This window comes from Myotis yumanensis, unplaced genomic scaffold (assembly GCF_028538775.1).
Source record: "Myotis yumanensis isolate MYYU_CA2020_CCGP unplaced genomic scaffold, mMyoYum1.0.hap1 SCAF_2, whole genome shotgun sequence".
Classification (NCBI taxonomy): domain Eukaryota; kingdom Metazoa; phylum Chordata; class Mammalia; order Chiroptera; family Vespertilionidae; genus Myotis; species Myotis yumanensis.
This window is the reverse complement of record NW_027223753.1, coordinates 166,760,845-166,780,123: the sequence shown is the minus strand read 5'-3', so window position 1 is coordinate 166,780,123 and position 19,279 is coordinate 166,760,845. Positions and strand designations below refer to the sequence as shown.

At 42.1% G+C, this 19,279-nt stretch overlaps 2 protein-coding genes across 9 annotated transcripts in view; one reads left to right on the top strand and one right to left on the bottom strand.

Moving 5' to 3' along the window:
- PLAAT1 (phospholipase A and acyltransferase 1) overlaps positions 1 to 9,696 on the top strand; it is a 64,017-nt gene extending 54,321 nt beyond the window's left edge. The window contains exons 4-5 of the transcript XR_011470314.1: positions 9,148 to 9,243; positions 9,682 to 9,696. The gene's annotated coding sequence lies outside the window, so the exon portion shown is untranslated. The remainder of the gene's footprint in view (positions 1 to 9,147; positions 9,244 to 9,681) is intronic.
- ATP13A5 (ATPase 13A5) overlaps positions 1 to 19,279 on the bottom strand; it is a 105,297-nt gene that overhangs the window by 28,111 nt on the left and 57,907 nt on the right. For 7 of the 8 annotated variants that reach the window (XM_070406552.1, XM_070406553.1, XM_070406557.1 and 4 more), the window contains 6 exons: positions 18,571 to 18,688; positions 14,199 to 14,323; positions 13,233 to 13,393; positions 11,175 to 11,300; positions 9,978 to 10,057; positions 2,825 to 2,867 (listed from right to left, as the gene is read on the bottom strand). In XM_070406552.1, coding sequence (XP_070262653.1) covers positions 2,825 to 2,867; positions 9,978 to 10,057; positions 11,175 to 11,300; positions 13,233 to 13,393; positions 14,199 to 14,323; positions 18,571 to 18,688 — 653 coding nt within the window. The remainder of the gene's footprint in view (positions 1 to 2,824; positions 2,868 to 9,977; positions 10,058 to 11,174; positions 11,301 to 13,232; positions 13,394 to 14,198; positions 14,324 to 18,570; positions 18,689 to 19,279) is intronic. The other variant, XM_070406554.1, reaches the window with a different exon arrangement.

The following is a 19,279-nucleotide window of genomic DNA, read 5'->3' as shown; positions in this document are numbered from 1 at the left end:
GTTGGCCGGACCCATCCATGCACAAATTTGTGCACTGGGCCCCTAGTAATAAGTAAATAGGAGTAGTCATTCAATAAATCTATTTAAAAAATGACAGCATTTGGATAAACATTTATTATCACAGTTCTTACACTTAACAGGTCATCTTGATGATCAATAGGAAAATAAATCCAGACCCCACCATTCCCTAGGCTTCCTGACCCAGCCAACCAGCTAACTGCTGGAATAAAATATGGGGCGTACAGCATCTTCCCTGGACACAGGAACTAGATCACACTCATCAATGACTCATACCAGTACATGTGTTGCCTCATTGAAGTGAAGACTAATTCATTTCTCATCAAGACTGAAAACTGTTCACAGAAACAGACTCAGAGACACAGAGAAAAAACTGATGGTTGCCAAGATGGGAGGAGGGCTGGAGAGCTGGGTGAAAACGGCAAAGGGATTAAGATGTACAAATTGGTAGCTACAAAATAGTCATGGGGATGTAAAGTACAGCATAGAGAATATAATCAATAATATTGCAATAACTAGGTCTGGTGTCAGATAGGTACTAGAATTATTAGAATTATTAGGGGGATCACTTGGTAAATTATATAAATGTCTAATCACTGGGTTGTGCACCTGAAACTAACCTGAAAATAATATTGAATGCCAACTCAGATTTTAAAATAAGAAAAGAAATATTGTATTTCTAAGAGTAATTATGAACATATCAAATGAAAATACTTAAAAAAAAAAAAAAAAAAGACTGAGCCCTGGCCAGGTGGCTCAGTTGGTTGGAGTGTCCTCTCATACAACAAAAAGTTTGGTTCCTGGTCAAGGCACTTAACTAGGATGTGGGTTCAATCTCTGGTCAGGGAACATGGAGGAGCCAACTGGTCAATGTTTCTGTCATCAATGTTTATTTCTCTCTCCCCCTTCCCTTCTCTCTAAAAATCAATAAACATATCCTTGGGTGAGGATAATAATAGTAACAATAATAATTTTTAGAAGACTAGAACTTTTCAGAAAGTGCACAGAGCAGTGACCAATAAGGAGGCCAAAAAAAGCCCTTGATCCTACAGGAATATGTGGGCATAAAGTAAGATTGTGTATTTCTGCTGCCCTGTAGAACTACAAAGTACCTGGATACTATAACCGGTACATACTAAATTCATGGTCAACAAATATTAAAATATTTCCTTCTTACTCTCCTCTCTCTTAGTATTTTGCATCTCTATCATATAATTTAGTACCATCTCCTTTATGTTAGGGTTATTTTTATGCATGATTCTTTCCCCCACCAGACAATTAACTCTTTAGGGGCAGACGCTATATCCCCTTTAGCACTTGATTTCTTTGTTTTGTTCTAAACTCCACATAATTGAGACTAGGCACTCATTTTAAATTTTGAAGAGTGGATTAAATACTAGTTTCTCATGAAGTATAAGGCAGGAAAATTCATAATAGTTCTCTAATTATGAACATGGTTTTACACAGAACTTTGAAGAAAATACTTGAGAGAGAAGTAAAAGAAATACCCAGATCTTAAGTATCTAATAGGCTTTGAAAATACAAAGCAATCCTCTTCACTTCTTGTCCCACACATTAGCTACTAAAATATTTTCTTGTGTGCATAAATCTTCAAAGTAGAGTATTACTTCAACCATATCTTTAAAACTAATATTATAAAACATGTACTGCCTTCTATTGTGTATTAGAAGTATTCTGCTGAGAATCATTAAATTTAGGTTTTGTTATCGTGTATAACAACTAAATAGTTTGTTCTAAAAACACACAGAAATTGTTAAATATTTTGCTTATCTTGGTTCAGCCATCAATTTATATGAAGACTGAAGCCAATAAATCAAGAGAAGGATGAGACTTGGATGGGCTACAACAGAAGAATTGGGAAAGATTACTAAGAGCAAAGATGTGTTATTGGAGACCAAGGTTAAGATTATCCATGTCCTCATATGCCCAGTTACCATGTTCAGATACAAAAGTTGGGCAGTGAACAGGGCTGATAAGAAAAAAGTGGATTCATTTGAAATATGGGGTTGGAGGAGAGCTCTACAGATACCCTGGACTGCCTGAAAGATGAACAAATGGAGCACATTAAGCCTGAAACATTGCTGAAGGCAAAATTGACAAAACCAAAGCTGTCCCATTTCAGGCACATCATGAGAAGGCAAGGCTCTTTGGAAAAGACAATAATGTTGGGGAAAATAGAAAGCAGCAGGGAGAGAGGAAGACAAATATGAGATGGATTGACCCCATAAGAACAGCCCTAAGCATGACTGCACAGGAGCTGAGCAGGGCTACCGAGGACAGGACATTACAGACATCACATATTCATAGGGTCACCTAGAATCAGAGCTGACTCAACAGTAGGAAACACACACGATTTCATTGAGTGTAAAAATGTGGAGGTAAAGTCAACTTTGAAAAATTAACCCTGAAATATAAGTTTGGCAGAGAGGATGAGGATGAGAGCAGCAAGATGAGAAAAGAGCAGCAGGATGAGAAAATAATGCAATTTGCACATAATTCAAAATCTTTAATCATTCATTTCAAACTTTTCCTCCACTGAGGATTTACCAACTGTGTGACTTCGGGTAAAAAAAAGAATTCACTTCTCTGGACTCATTTTCTTATTGATACCATGAGAGATTTAAACCAGCTAGTCTTGTAATGTCCTTCTCAGTCTTAAATCGGGAAATCACAAATAATCAAGTGATTGTGGCAGAAGGGTGAAGAGACAGACCCCAGGGGACTGTGTGGTTTTAAGGGGGGTATTGGTAAACTGTCTGCATTAGCATAAGTAGTTTATACTCACCCCACAGTCATTGGCTCCATCTCCACACATGCCCACATAATAACTGCAGGGGAAAGTAAGAAAAATTAATAACAACGCTTCACTTGAATAATTTCTATCAGAGGTAACTCAAATGTGATGTGTGTCTGTGAGAGATAGAGGAAGAGAGAGAAAGTCCTGAAGACACGTGGAATCAGGCTTCAGGAAAATAAGAAAAATTGTTCCAGAGGAATGAGGCCATTGTATTAATTAAATTGTTTCCATCAACCATATGTAAGTGGTAGTGATATTGCAGGGATGTCTACAAAGATCATCACATACTTCAAAAGAAGTCCTGCTTTATTATAATCACCAAGGTGAAGTTTAAGGGTGCATAGTCATAATCATAGCACTTGCCACAGAACCTCATGCATAGATCATGACCTAATCCATCCGTGTTTTGGTTGCTAACTGCTGCTGAGAGTTTGGAGTGAGAGCAGCAGGATGAGAAACATTTGGGAAATAGTTTAACAGATATAACTGGAGCTAGATACACATACTCTTGAAGCATCTTGGAGTGAAAATGAAATAATATGCTCCCATTATACCACCTTGGTGTGCAAACACAATGATATAAAATAAAAGAGTAAACATTAAAGCTGAGCTAAAGAAAAAGGAATTTCTGATTCAAGACATACTCTATCTTCTATTATAAATAAACTAGAGGCTTCGTGCATGAATTCATACACCAGTGGGGTCTCTCGCCTGGCCTGCAGGATAGGGCTGAAACTGGCTCTCTGACATCCCCCGAGGGGTCCAGAATTGTGAGAGGGCACAGGCCAGGCTGAGGGATCCCACTGGTGCATAATTGAGGCTGGGGAGGGACACAGGAGGTTGACCAGTCAGGGAGGGACACGGGAGGGCTCCAGGGTGTGTTTGGCCCATCTTGCTCAGTCCCTATCGGCCAGACCCCAGCAGCAAGCTAACTTACCAGTTAGAGCATCTTCCCCCTGGTGGTCAGTGCACATTAGAGTGAGCAATTGAGCAGCCTTAGCATATCATTAGCATTTTTTGCTTTGATTGGTTGAATGGATGAATGGACTACTGGATACTTAGCATATTAGGCTTTTATTATATAGGATAATACATTATAGGTATTAATTAATGATACTAATATTAAAAGCTCAGCAACAATTTGTCAAAAAGAAAACCACATGAAATAACCAAATCAATTCATGGAAAAATAAAGTTTTTAGAGATTTTCCTTATTATTAGTTACAAAGAAATGGTCAAAAACTGTCAAAAGTAAACAAATTCATATTTGGCTAATGCAAATGAAAATCACCTGCTCATATACATTTCACAACTATGTACATTTGGTGAAAATTATTTCCTTTCTTCAGCCTTAAAGTACATCTCTGGTCTCTGTCACACAAGGAATTTTACATATTCTAGTGTCCCCTGAATTCAGAAAGATAATTCAGGCAGCCTTATGCACATTGCCAATAATAAAAGCATGAAAAAGAAAATCAGAAAATTAAGATGACAGCTCATATATATATATATATATATATATATATAGTCTCGAATTGATTATTTTCCTTAGGGAAATAAAGGTTTTTAGTTTTAAGCATTTAAGTTGGAAAAATTTCTCAGGCATTTCGAGGGGGTAAAACTATTTTCATCAGCAAATCCTATCTAATAATAGACAAGCATGGTAATTGACCATACCTTCGCTATGCCTCCCATTGGCTAATCAGCATGATATGCAAATTAACCGCCAACAAAGATGGCGGCTAAGTTGCATACTGCAGGCAGGGCAGGACAGCGTGAACCGCTAGTGCGCCCCCATCCAGGGCAGGCCCGCCCCAGAAGCCCCAGAAGCTGCCTGATATGGTAGTAACAATATCAGTAAGCACTCTGAAAGTCAGTGGCATAAAAGCACCAATTAAAAGACAGATTATGAGGGTGAATCAAAAACAAAACCCACTTTAAATATAAAGACACATATAGATTACAAGTAAATGAATTAAGCTGCAGCCTGTTTTGCTCAGTGGATAGAGCATTAGCCCATGGACTGAAGGGTCCCAGGTTCAATTCCAGTCAAGGGCATGTACCTCAGTTGCTGGCTTGATCCCCAGTCCCTATCAAAGCATGTGCAGGAGGCAACCAATCAATGTGTCTCTCCCTTTTCCTTCACTCTCTCTAAAATTCAATGGAAAAATATCCTTGGGTGAAGATTAACAAAAACAAAGTAAATGGGTTAAATAACATTAAAGAAATTATAAGAAAATATATTCCAAATTTTGTTAGTTGTATAATGGTTATGTTTAAATTATTAACACCTAAGAAATTGGGTGAAGGGTACATATAATATGCTGTAGTATTTTATAGGTTTTTTTTTTTACATGTATGAGATTATTTCAAATTAAAATATTAAAAAATTAAAAATTAGTAAAATATTAATTGAAATGTGTATGCATTACATGAAAAATCTCCTAATTGCTTCTAGTATAATTTATTAAATTGTGCTGAAATTTACAAGGGTTCAATTAAAACATATCTTAATTCTAAATGATATAATAGAAAATATATAATAGTGCAGTTATAAGCACTTATCTAAAAATAAAAATTTAAAGAAGTGAATTTAAAGAAGGGATTAGCCAAAAAGAATATATGCACAACCTATGGACACAGACAACAGTATGGTGATGGCCAGAGAGAAGTGGGGGGCAAGAGCTGGGTAGAGGGGGCAAAAGGGGGGAAATAGGGACATCCTATATAATAATAATAAAAGGCTAATATGCACATTGACTGAACGGCAGAATGACCGGTTGCTATGATGCGCACTGGCCACCAGGGGGCAGATGCTCAGTGCAGGAGCTGCCTCCTGGTGGTCAGTGCACTTCCATATGGGGAGTGCCACTCAGCCAGAAGCTGGCTCATGGTTGGCCAGCGCAGAGGTGGTGGCAGGAGCCTCTCCCACCTCCGTGGCAGCACTAAGAATGTCCAACTAATGGTTTAGACCTGATCCCTAGGGGGCCTAAGCCTTTAGTCGGACATCCCCCGAGGGCTCCCAGGCTGCCAGAAGGATGTCTGACTGCAAGCTTAGGCCTGATCCCCCGGGGAGTGGGCCTAAGTCGACAGGTGGACACCCTCCAAGGGGTCCTGGACTGCAAATGGGCACAGGCCTGGCTGAGGGACCGCCCCCCCGCCCCCGAGTGTACAAATTTTTGTGCACCGGGCCTCTAGTCCTATCTAATAATAGACAAACATGGTAATTAACCATACCTCCGACATGCTTCCCATTGGCTAATCAGGGCGATATGCAAATTAACTGCCTGCCAAGATGGCAGCAGGCAGCCAGGCAGCTGAAGCGAACAGGAGGCTTGCTTGCTCCAGTGAAGGATGAAGCCAAGGTTCCCCACCTGCCTTGCTGGCCTCTGAGCTGCTCTCTAAGAGCATAGTTTCATCTAAGAAACTATGTTGCAATTATAGAAGCTAAAAAAACCCCAGAAAACTGCTTTCAGCCATCAGAGCTAGAGCTGAGCAGGACCAAAACAATGTTGCAATTATAGAACCCAAACAAACCCTAGATTCCTGCTTTCAGCAGCCGAGGCCTCAAGCTGGAGCCGGCCTCAGAGCTAAAGCCAGCTCTCAGCTCCAGTGACAGCCATAGAAGGTAAATAAATCCCAGAATAAAAAAAAAAGAAAAAAAAGGAGAGGTTGGGAGCTTCAGTCAACCGCCAGCCTGAAAATGGCCCTCAGCCCCTCACCCAGGCTGGCCAGGCACCCCAGTGGGGACCCCCACCCTGAAGGGGGTGTGACCAGCTGCAAACAGCCATCATCCCCTCATTTAGGCTGGCCAGGCACACCAGTGGGGACCCCCACCCTGAAGGGGGTGTGACCAGCTACAAACAGCCATCATCCCCTCATCCAGGCTGGCCAAGTACCCAAGCAGGACCCCCACCCTGATCCAGGACACCCTTCAGGGCAAACCAGCCAGCCCCCACCCGTGCACCAGGTCTCTATCCTATATAGTAAAAGGGTAATATGCCTCCCAGCACCGGGATCAGCAGAGCCGTGAGGCCTCCCAAACCCGGGATCAGCAGAGCCGTGAGGCCTCCTGGCACGGGGATCAGCGGAGCCTCCCAGCACCAGGATCAGTGGAGGAGCGAGGCCTCCCAGCACCGGGATCAGCGGAATAGCAAGGCCTCCTAGCACTGGGATCAGTGGAGCCGCGAGGCCTCCTGGCCCCTGGAGCAGCGTGACAGGGGGCAGCGCCCAAACCCCCTGATAGCCCTGCGGCTCTGTGTGTGACAGGGGGTGGGGCCACAACCCCGCCATGGGCCCTGCTCTGTGTGTGATGGGGTGGAGCCGCAACCTCCCCATTGGCCCTGCCCTGAGTGCGACAGGGGGGAGTGCCCCAACCCCCTGATCAGCCCTGCTCTGTGGGTGACAGGGGGCGGCGCCCCAACCCCCTGATCGGCCCTGCTCTGTGGGTGACAGGGGGCAGCGCCCCAGCCCCCTAATCTGCCCTGCTCTGTGAGTGACAGGGGGTGGCGCCGCAACCTCCCCATCGACCCTGCCTTAAGTGTGACAGGGGGCGGCGCCCCAACCCACCAATCGGCCCTACCCTGAGCGTGACTGGAGGTGGCATCGCAACCTCCCGATCCGCCCTGCTCTGTGCATGACAGGGGGCGGTGCCCCAACTCCCCAATCGGCCCTGCTCTGAGCCCGACCAGGGGCTGCCACCGGGGAGCGGGCCTAAGCCAGCAGGTCGTTATCTCCCAAGGGGTCCCAGATTGTGAGAGGGCACAAGTGGGGATGAGGGACACCCCCCCCTCCAGTGCAGAAATTTTTGTACACCGGGCCTCTAGTCTATATATATAAAAAGCTAATATGCTAAGTATCTTTCCCACTCTCCAATCAGTTGCTAAGATGCACACTGACCAGCAGGGGGCAGACGCTCAACACAGGAGCTGCTGTGATGCACACTTGCCATTTACAGAGAAACAGCAGTGTGGACCTGGCCAACAAAGCAACACTTGACTTCCCCCAAGTGGGACACAGGCCCTGCCACCACCCCAGAGCAACAGCCCACCAAATTGCAGCTACCGCTGCCAAGACCCCAGGGCCAGCCTGTAAACAGGTCACTGTGGGCTCCAGGTAATGACTTCATCTAACAAAACCTGGCTTCTTCTCCCTAGTGACTAGCCTCCCTGGAATTTCTTCAGCCCAGGAACATGACTTGCTTTATAGCCAGGTGGAAACATCTTACACTTTAACCAAATGTCTATGAAGCATTTTCCTGTGCCTCATTTCATTTGATCCTCACCGAAGTCCTGGAGTAGGTACATAGGAGAGTTGGCAGAATTCTATTTTATTTTCATTTGCCAGAAAACAGAGATTTAGAAAGCTTAGAAACTTGACCTGACTGAAAAGAGTAAGAAATGGTGGACCTTGAAAATGACTTCAGGTTTTCTCATTGTGCAGAATATAGTCAAACACTGCTGCAGTTCAATATTTTGCCCTTTGTTCTCCCTGTGTGATCTACAATAATAATCTCCTTCGTGTTAATATTTACTGCAGTGTTGCTGACAATTACCTGAAAGAGAAATTAGGATGCTTCACTGGGCTGGAAAAAGTTTAGCTAAGTCAGAAAGCAGGTCTAATTAAGCAAGTTTATTCTATATCTATAAAAGGCAAGTTGACTTTCGCATATGCGATACATATAAAGCTCTTGCTGCCATCAATTGCATGCGTGTGTTTCTATCTGTCATTGTCGATTGTGAATTTGGTTGACACTTCTATTATAGAGAAAGGGCGAATAGCAATATTAAAAGATTTCTTCTCATTAATTTCCTTTCAATGTGCACGAATTCGAGCATTGGGCCACTAGTATTATACAATGGCCATGTAAGTGAAATAATCATTTTAGACACTGGTTACTAACCCAGACTTAAGGCATTATGGGAGCTAATGAGCAGTTTTTGAAACTCCCCCAAGAATGTGGGCAACAAAAAATAATAGTAAAAGGCAGTCTCCTGATTTTACTATTAAAATATTTAAATATTTTAATAATATTAAATTTAATATTTTAATATTAAATATTTTAATATTAAAATATTTAAACTATTTAAATATTTATCAGTATTTATTTGAAGTTTCACTATTCTCTATTCCTTTTCACTTTTCAGAAATCTATAGCCCAGAAATTGTAACATTCCCAGGAAGTAATAATTAGGTTTGGACTCAAGAAGAACCATTTCATTCTGATGTGACATGGTCATCCTTATTTTTAATAAATAAGAAAGGACTTTCTTTTCTTTTTTCTTTTGGCCTCTACACCCACTCCCTGCCAGGGCCAGATACAGTGAGGAGAATATCTTTCACCTCTTTCAAGGAAGATCTGAAATCATTCATGTATCTTCTAATGAACACACCTCAAATAATTCCAGGTGAGAACTCATATACTTCCTCATTTTTTTTCCCCATTCTGAGCTATAGAAGCCCTTCCTGTTTGTATTCTCTATATCCAAGCAGGTAATCTTCCTCTAAGATATGCCTTGTGGGCCACAGAACAAATGTTCTCTGGGACAGTGAGCTTCTGAAATGTCCCTCAGGGATCCCCACCTCCTGGTACTTGGGGTATTGGGTAATGCTCTTCCTTGAGTGTGGCTAGACCTAGTGAGTTGCTTCAAATGAAGGGAATATAGTGAAAATTATGGGATGTAATTTCTGAGATAGAGATATAAAAAATGTTGGTCTCTCTCTCTCTCTCTCTTCTTCTTCTTCTTCTTCCTTGCTCACTTTTATGGAAGCCAGTGGCCACATTGTGAGCTTCCTTGTAAAATGATTAATGTAGCAAGGAACTGAGGGTGGCATTTGTCCAACAGCCAATGAAAACAGAGACTCAGCCCAACCAGCCTCAAGGAACTGAATCCTACCAACAACATGTGAGTTAGGCTGATGGCAGATCCTTCTCCCTTAAGTGCTGAGATGTCTGCAGTTCTGATGGACACCTGATTAGAGCCTTGTGAGAGACCTGGAGCCAGACAGAGCGTCATCTAAGCACACGTGGATGCCTGATCCACAGAACTTCAAAATAATAAATAGCATCATTCTAAGTTTTGGTGTAATTTGTTACACAGTAGATAATGAATACACTATCCTTTCATGCAATAACACCTACTTTAATTTCTGAAACTCTTCAACAAGGCTTGATTTTTGCCCAGGAGACATTCTTGCAAAAATGGTTCCATTCACCAGAATCTAAAGAGAAAAACAACTTTTGTAATAAGCTTAGAAAGAAGAACACTTCCACATAAAACGACAGCCCTGAAAAATCATTTCTGGCCACTGTTTGAATATAGCATTGGGTCATGGTCATTAGACTAAATGTCAGGAAAGGGAATAAGGGGATTTAATGCTTTAATATGTAACTTTCCTTCTCAGTCCTCCATCACAACTCTATTAATTCTTTCCAGGCCATTTTTCCCAGATGGGTTAACCTCTAATTAATAATAATAACTAAGAAGCAGCAGAGCATATGGGATAAGAGTGCTTAAGGAAATACAGGGTCTTTGTGTTTTTTTTCTGAACTCTGTCTCCACACTTGTAGCATAGACAGAGAAAGGAGCAATAAATCTAGAGTTGAGAAATAAGCTTCTATTCTCAGCTCTGTCCCAATTAGCTGCACAGACCATCAACAAGCGACTTAACCTCTCCGAGTCTCAGCTTTCCCATCTCCACAATGAGGAATTGGACTGAGAGCTTTTTGGAGGCCTTTGGGGACTAGATTCTATGGTCCTGGACTGGGAAGATGACAGAATTTCAAGACATGGAGAACAGATGGCTGCTGCCCTGGGCTTGTGTGCCACTTATCTCCTTCACACTGACAGCACAGCCCTGCACAGCACTATTTTAAAATAGACACACACACAGGACAAGATAACAAATGATTTTGAAAATAAACCATGGGCTTGTGTTTTCTTCTGTTGTAATCCAAGAATCCAGACAGGAAGAGGAATAGAGCTCATCATGACATGAGTTGGTAGCTTTCAGAGTGAAGCTGACCCACAAAATAGGAATGTGTCTGGAACTATCCAGAGGGTCTCCTTGCTGGGGAAGGAGAGAGGAGGGAAGCTGGGATTGAACTGGCCACGAGGCAACAGGCTATACCAGAACTCAAAACACCAAGAGGAGGTCATGAGCATGTGCAGGACTGGGTGGATGTGGGCAGGGCCAGGAAACTTCAGTGCCCCTTTGGGGACCTTTATTCTCTAGCCCTGAGACAATCTCAGTGATGTCACCTTCACTACTCTATTCCCCTTTTATGCCTCACTAATTTGAGGAGGAAAACAAAACACTTCATTTTTCCAGTACTCACTTTTGGAAGCAAGCTGTTGAAATGCTGAAATAGCACTTGGTATGATTTCCCACTCATTGCAAAATGATAACAGTTCCCTTGTTCTTCAGGAAGCACTGAACTGTTTCCAATGTTAATATAGGTTTCCTAAAATCAAAAGGCATCATTTCCATGTGAGCTCTTAAAAAGGATCCCTCTGTTTTCCTATGTTTTCTGGAAGGAAGTATATTCATGTTTCATAACCATGTGAGGCTCGGCAAACACTTAATGTATAATTTGCCCATGGAACTTATACTTCTATGGCAAAAACCCTCAGAATGTCTCCCAAAACAATATATGAACATGAAATACTTTGACAACATGATGCTCTGGATCCTATCCTGGGAGATAATATGTGTGATGTCATTTTACCTAGGAAATCATTCTGAGGTACTAGTCAGTGATTCCTAGAAGAACAGGAAGATTCTTCTCTCCTCTTCCTTCTTCCCATCTTGCAACCTTTTATTTCTTAAGATAACTTATGATTTACTCTTTCAAAAATAATTTTACACTCTACACTGTAAAATTCTTCTTTTAGCTCCTGACCTCTCCCCACCAGGGAAGGTGCCTGGATCTTCCACACGTTATGTTCCACTGCAAAAGCATTACTCCTTTTCTGAAAGCCTTTCCCCCATGTCTTTCACCTGTCAATGTCCCCCACCCCCCACTGTGTTCCAGTCCAAGAGAGCATCTGATGAATGCACATGCACACCTCATGCCAATAGGTGATAATGGTTTTTCATGTGACATTTCTCAGAGGGCCTTACATTTACATAGGTCTCTAACACTCAAATAGTATAAAAGGTGAGAAAATTTTATTCATTAGCGGTATCTATCTTAGGGAAGGCATTGTACTTGGAAGAAAAAACATTTGATGTGCCAAATTGGAAGGCAAAGTGCATCCTCTTACAACCCCCATTGTGAACCAGCCAACAGAAAACCATGCTCTGAAGCATACGGCTCAAGGAAAGGACAGGACTCCTTCTGCCTTTACTAGATTGTGGGGAGAGAACGTGTGGTGATGGGGAGCCAGGGAGAGGAGGAAAACCTGAGGCTGTGATGTGACTTCTTCCAGCAATGACCAAAACAAATGGGTAGCGTGAGTGGACTGTTTGTTAAAAATTAGTGAGGACCTGAGTATCGTCACACAGTGAAACTGAGGCAATATAAATTGATGTAGAACTCTGCTGAAAGCATAGAGGAAGCTGTCATTTTCCACAGCCCATGCAATGGGGTCATCTTCACACAGCAGGGGCAGGACCACTCTGTACAGTGGTGCAATTTGTCTTCCGAACAAGGGCCTTCTCTACGCTTAACAATCCAAAAGGCTGGTCAGCCTAGAAGAAGAGAGCATCCTTGTAATTTATCACCTGGGGGACCATCTCTCTGAATTTACACAAAGAAAGGTGGTGCATTTAGTGATGGGATGGCAGGCTGCAACCATTTCCTTCACATGAAAAAGCTCTTCTGTCACAGGTACACAGGGACCTTACTCTCGAGAGAAGCCGACACCTGCCACCTAAATGTCACAGGTACAGAACAACCTAAATGCCCATGATTTGGGTGGAATCAAACAGACCCAAATTTGATATTCTGCTCTGAAACTTGCTACTTGTATGTCTTGGACAAGCTTACCTCCCTGGGCCTCAGTTTTCTCAGTTGTAAAATGAATAGTTTACTCAATTGTAGGGTAACTGTGAGTATTCAATGGGAATTATGGGTGTAAATTGGTAATTCTCAACCATGATTGAACATTGGAAACACCAGAAGGAAGGGCTGATGCCAGCTCCCAGGCCAGAGGTTCTGATTTAATCAGTAGAGCCTTGGCACTGGCCGCTTAATCATCCTCCAGGTTATGTCTAAATCTAGCTGGTGCTGAGAAGTGCTGGTGGAAATGCTAAATGCTTTGCAAACTGTAAAGCTCTGGACAGATGTGAGGATTATTACTGTGGTAACTTGTGATGCCAAGAGAAGGCTGCCCAGGGCCAGCACTGTATCTATCAGCTCAGGCCACGGAGGGGCCTTTTAACTTTTGCTCACATTCTTCCCAGGTCCATTCTCTTGGTTTTCAACCAGCTGCCAGGTCACAGAAGCAGGAACAAACTCTTCTGGTTCATTGGCCTCAACAAGGATCACTTGGTTCCCTTGAGGAATCATTTCGGAGTTTTTTGCAACAGTAATGGCTGTTTGCAGGTTGTCACCTAGATGACAAAGAAAGTCAGTTTGCTTTATGTATAAACCTCTCAGCAATCAGAATTAAGCTCCTCATCTCCTGAGTGTCCATACTACTTTGTTGGTGTTCTTTGTCAGCATTTATTGCTTTCCGCCTTATTTTATCATCATTTATCTTCCACTCTGCCTCAGTCTGTCTGCCCCTAGTCGTCAACTTCTGTCTGCATTTCCTTCCCACCACAGTTAGCATTCTGGTATCCTGAATGTTGCATATTTCCAAAAAATGCACAATGAATAAATAAGTGGTGGTCAATTTATGACTAATCCAAGGAGACTGACAGCTCTTAGAGGTGGGGTAACATGGTCCAATCTGATAGCATAAAACCATCCTTGGGATCTGGATTCCAGTTAAGCAGAGAAAAGAACACTTAGCGCTGGGCCATGCTTCAATTTGATTATCAGGTGCCACGCCTATCACCACTGTCTTGAAGGACAGTCCAGCAGAGTCTCACACCCTTTACAAGGAGGTCTATTGGGGTTATTGATGAAAACACATTCTTGTGTTTAAGCATTTACTGTGAATCCCTTAGCAGTACACTGATTCTGGGTAGAAAGAGTAGGCATTAGACGAAGAAAAGAAGATATAGTAATTGCCTCCAAAACTCACGGTGGTGTTGGGGGAGCTACACATGTTTCCAGGTAACTGTACTACGGGGTGACAAACTTGACAGCAAAGCATCTTTCTTTCTGCCTCAGTCATATGAACTCAGCTCACACAGTATTTTTCTTATGCGCAGAAGACATTCAGCTTATCAGGCCTCCAGACACACATACCGGTAATCATCACAGTCCTGATGCAGGCCTCTCTCAGTTCCTTCAAGACGGGTTTGGTTTCCTTTTTCAAGCGATTCGCCATTATAAGAAGTCCCAGAAATGTTAACTCTGACTCCACCTTCTCTCTATGGATTCAGGAGAAAGTGAATATTAAGGCTTATTTATATAGCCTTAAAAGTTGGATTTATTTCTTGTTTTTAAAATTTCTAAGTTTTATCAATGTACTATGTGCTCATCTATATATATATAAAAGGCTAATATGCAGAGTGTCCCCACGGGAGTTCAACCGGTAGACCGGGAGTTCGATCGCTTGCTATGATGTGCGCTGACCACCAGGGGGTGGCACAAAACAAAGGCAGGCCCCGGCCAGAAGCCGGGAAAGGAAGGTCCCAGCTGGCAGCCAGAAGGCCCCGATCAACCCTGATCGCTGGCCAAGCCTAGAGACCCTACCCATGCACAGATTTCGTGCACCAGGCTTTTAGTGTTTAATAATTCAAAAAGAACCCAAAAAACTTATAATGAAAACCAAAAGACCATGTTTTCACTCTGCCCTTCTACTTCTCAGAGGCAGCAACCACTTTTATATATTATAGCTGCCTTTAGTTTTCAACTCCATTTTTTAAAATAATGTGATTATCTTCCAATTCTTCTGGGTTTCAAACATATTGTTAATCATTTATATTTTTCATTTCCAAGACCTTTTTTTGAGCTTAAAGTAATTTCAATTTATTACACATGTGTTAAGACATACTGCATACAGGGTACTATAGTAATAGTTGAATATGCTATTATTCATTTCAACTTCTATTTGTAACCTGATACATGATATTAGCCAAGGATTTGAATAGTTTTCAGAATTTAAAATTGGAGGCTTGAAAATATAATTCAAAGTTGGATAAGAACACTTCTATCTGGAGTAGAATTTAAGTTGTTACATCCTTCCTTCAAAAGTCCATTCACTAAATGACTATTTGATTTTAGAGCTTGTATTAGGCACTTTGGTGAATACTCAGATAAACAAATATAAATCCTGTCTTAGTGATCTCAGAAAATATTATAAAAGAAAAGGTACCTTAATATAGAACTTGTTGAAGTCCCATCATTTAACTTCATGAATTTCCATTATAAATTGGATTACTACTTTCTCATTAACTAGAACTAAAAGGAAGATCCAAAAAATTTCTCACTGATTAATTCTGGTTTTCATCCCTACTTTATTTTTATTTTTTTAAAAATATATTTTATTGATTTTTTACAGAGAGGAAGGGAGAGGGATAGAGAGTTAGAAACATCGATGGGAGAGAAACATCGACCAGCTGCCTCCTGCACATCTCCCACGGAGGATGTGCCCGCAACCCAGGTACATGCCCTTGACCGGAATCGAACCCGGGACCTTTCAGTCCGCAGGCCGACGCTCTATCCACTGAGCCAAACCGGTTTTGGCCATCCCTACTTTATATCTCTTCTCCTTGTTCACCATTTCAGGCACTCTGGACTTTTGTGACTCTATAACATTTCTAGCAAAATCCTGTATAAGGACCATTGTGTCCACTATTTCTATTGCCTGCAAAGCTTTTCCTCTGGATAGCTGTATGCCTTGCTCCCTCACTTTACTCAAATCTCTGTCCAAAGCTTGCCTCCTCAGAGGACTTCCTTGATCACCCCATGGGAAAGGGTGTCCCCTGTCATTTTTAAAAAATACTCTCAACCTGCTTTATTTTTCCCTTCTGTGCATTTTTTACTACTTGACAATATTGTATAGGTCTATTTTATATACATATATATTATCTATCTATCTGTCTATATACATATATTTTTTATATTTTTATATTGCTTATGTATATTTTATTATCTATTTTCCCCAATTAGGATTTAAGCTCATGAGGGCAAGGATTTTATGCTATTCACTTCTGAATCCTCAGTGCCTCAAAGAGCATTTCACACAGTCAAGCTGAATAGAACATTGCTAAACCAATAAAAGGGGACATCTTGATCAAATATTTTTCTATTTTATAGCTTGTGTTTTATTTTCTAAGTCATCTCATAAAACTCTTCTATTTCCTTTTCTGATGGCAGTTTTTTTAAGAAGTTTTTTATTTTCTAATTGGAAAACTTAACTAAATATTATTTAATTCTAAAAAATATCAAAAACTCTATCCCTTTATCCTCTTTGAAAATAGTAACTAAATTCCAAGAAGTATACTAGACTCCTGAAATTCTCTTAGAAATCTGAGATGGCTAGAAATCTAGCACATTTTATCCTTATTTTTTTATTTTGGTATGTTTAGAATAAAGTCTATCTCAGTAGCAGCTTTTAAATAAGAACATCACAGCTGCCTTTGTCTGTGGCAGCTGGGTGGTGGCTGCATTCCATGTCAAGCTACATAAATCTTCCTTTCACACGTGATCTTAATGTTCGTTATTAAAATTTGTGTCTTGAAAAATTATACAATCCTGTGTGTGATGGGTCTTTATGCTTGCTCAAGAATAACTAACACCTTGAATGTTAAACCTGAGAGTGCCATTCATACATTGCAAAATGAGCTTTGTGGTTCTATTTAGAAGATTAAAATGTCATGGCTGAAAGGCTCCTTAGGGACCATACAATCCTGCATTTTACAGATAGGAGAAGTTGACACTGTAAGAAAGGGGCAATGATTACTGATTACATTACAGTAGATAGACTTACGTTGTAAATACTAATGTTGAACCAAGAATATTCATATCTTTTGTAGGGGAGCTAATTTTACATAAAAGTATATATCAGCCACACAAAACCAAAGATAAGTGATACATAGATGATTCATTATTCAATTTTTCACAGTATTTCTCTACTTCTTTGTCATAGGAAATTCAAAAACAGCCTTTAAAAATTGAGAAACATTTAAAAAGATCTTCAGATTATCCTCTAATGAGGACAATTCATCCCTGTAATGTAATTAAGGATACTGAATTATATTTCATACTAGGGTCCCTTGGCCTGGCTGGCAATCGGGCATATGCGGGGGAGGGGAGGAGGACCACGGGAGGTTGGCTGTGGGACCACACTGACCACCAGGGGGAAGCTCCTGCATTGAGTGCCTGCCCCCTGGTGGTCACTGTGGCATCATAGTGACCAGTCAACCGGTTGTTTGGTTGACCAGTTGTAAAGATCACTTAGGCTTTTATATATATAGACTAGAGGCCTGGTGCACGAAATTTGTGCACTGGGGGTAGGGTTCCCTCAGCCCAGCCTGCCCCTCTCACAGTCCGGGAACCCTCAGTGGATGTCCTACTGATGGCCATAGTCTGGCAGCAGAGGCTTGGAGCAGGCGTCCTGTGTGTGTGTGTGTGCGTGTGTGTGTGTGTGTGTGTGTGTATGTGTATGTGTCCACTGGGGGCCTGCCCCCAGCCACATTGGAGGCTCAGAACAGGTGCTGTGTGTGTGTGTGTGTGTGTGTGTGTGTGTGTGTGTCTGCTGGGGGCCTGCCCCCAGCCACACCATGGAGGCTTGGAGCAGGCGCCCCTCTGTGTTGATCTCTCAGGCTCCTAGCCTCCACTGCGTGTTTTTCTCTCCCTTGAGCTGTGGCCAGGGTGGGATGCTGCCTGCAAGCTGCGCTTTCCTGCTCATGGATCACCGGATCACTGCAGAGACCGGGGGCAGGCCCTGCTGGGTGCTGCCTGTGGGGAACTTTCCTGCTCTGGGATCACCATGGAGATCCCAGGAGCAGGCCTGCCTGAGGGCACATGGGGGTCCCGGCTGGGGCGAGGCTTAGGTGACACGATCACACCGCCTAAGCCTGGCCGCCGAGTAACACACATGGGGCCCTGATGGAGTCTGGTGATGGCCAGCCCTGCCTGCAGTTGGCGGCTAATTTGCATATGGTGCTGATTAGCCAATGGGAAGCGTAGCGAAGGTACGGTCAATTACCCTTTTGTCTTTTATTAGATAGGATAAGAAATGCAATTTGCACTCACTACCTCTTCAGATCTGAGGGGGGTATATTATTGGGTCCTGAAAGAACCTAAGTCTAAAGGATTCTGGAAGACTTTCAAGGTGCCAACTGTCTCTTTCCCTCAACTCTTTTGTATGTAGTCCTCCCAAATAGTGTTGGTCATTTTTGGTGGGATGATGGAATTCAGGGCAGAGAGAATTTGCTACTAGCATCTGGGAGTCAGAAAATCTCAACCCCCAACCATGTTCTGCCACTAACCAGCATTGTGCTCTAATCAAGTACCCCTGCTGTGGCTCACAGTTAGCCATCTCTGAATTAAGGAGCTGAATGAGATTGAGTCTTCATCTCCAAGAACTTTCTTAATGATTTGAGCTATCCATTCGTCTCCAGGGGATCCTTCACTTCATTCACACAGAACTGATTTTTGAGTTTTTTACCTGGATAAACTGTCCACTTCTGAAAGCTTCCCCAGGCTCAAGGTTTTATGGGCAAGGGCAATGACACGGAAGCCTTGCATTGTGTAATTCCTCAGTTCTTGTGGGAAGTTCCTGGGCACTGCCAGGAGAGAAAAGACAGGTAAATGCAAGGTCACATTGAAGGTCAATGAACTCCTAAGCAAGGCTCTGGGATGCAGTTGCTGTCCCTTGTTTTAACCTTCACTCCATAAAAATACTTTAATAGAAAAACCACAGCTTCTAGTTAAAGGCCACAAACACTTCATAGTGTGTTCTTATTACTCTGACAGAAACAAATGCCAAAGATGTTCTGGTCATCAACTGAGTGTCAAATACACTGGCTAGATTCAGTATGGACAGACCTCAGGATTGTATCAACCTGGATAAAACGAGAGAAATATCGATTCTCTAAATCAGGGGTCAGTGAACTACAGGCCAAATCTGGCCCATTGTTTGTTTTTGTAAATAAAGTTTTTTTGAAACACAGCCACACCCATTAGTTTCATTGTCTATGGCTGCTTTTCGGCTACAATGGCAGGGATGACCAGTTGAAACAGAAACCATGTGGTAACAAATCCTAAATTATTTAGTACCTGGCTCTTCACAAAAATGTTTGTCGATCCCTACTTTAGATAATGGATGACACAATGCCAACACATGTGTATCTTGACATGGTAATCATAACTAATGA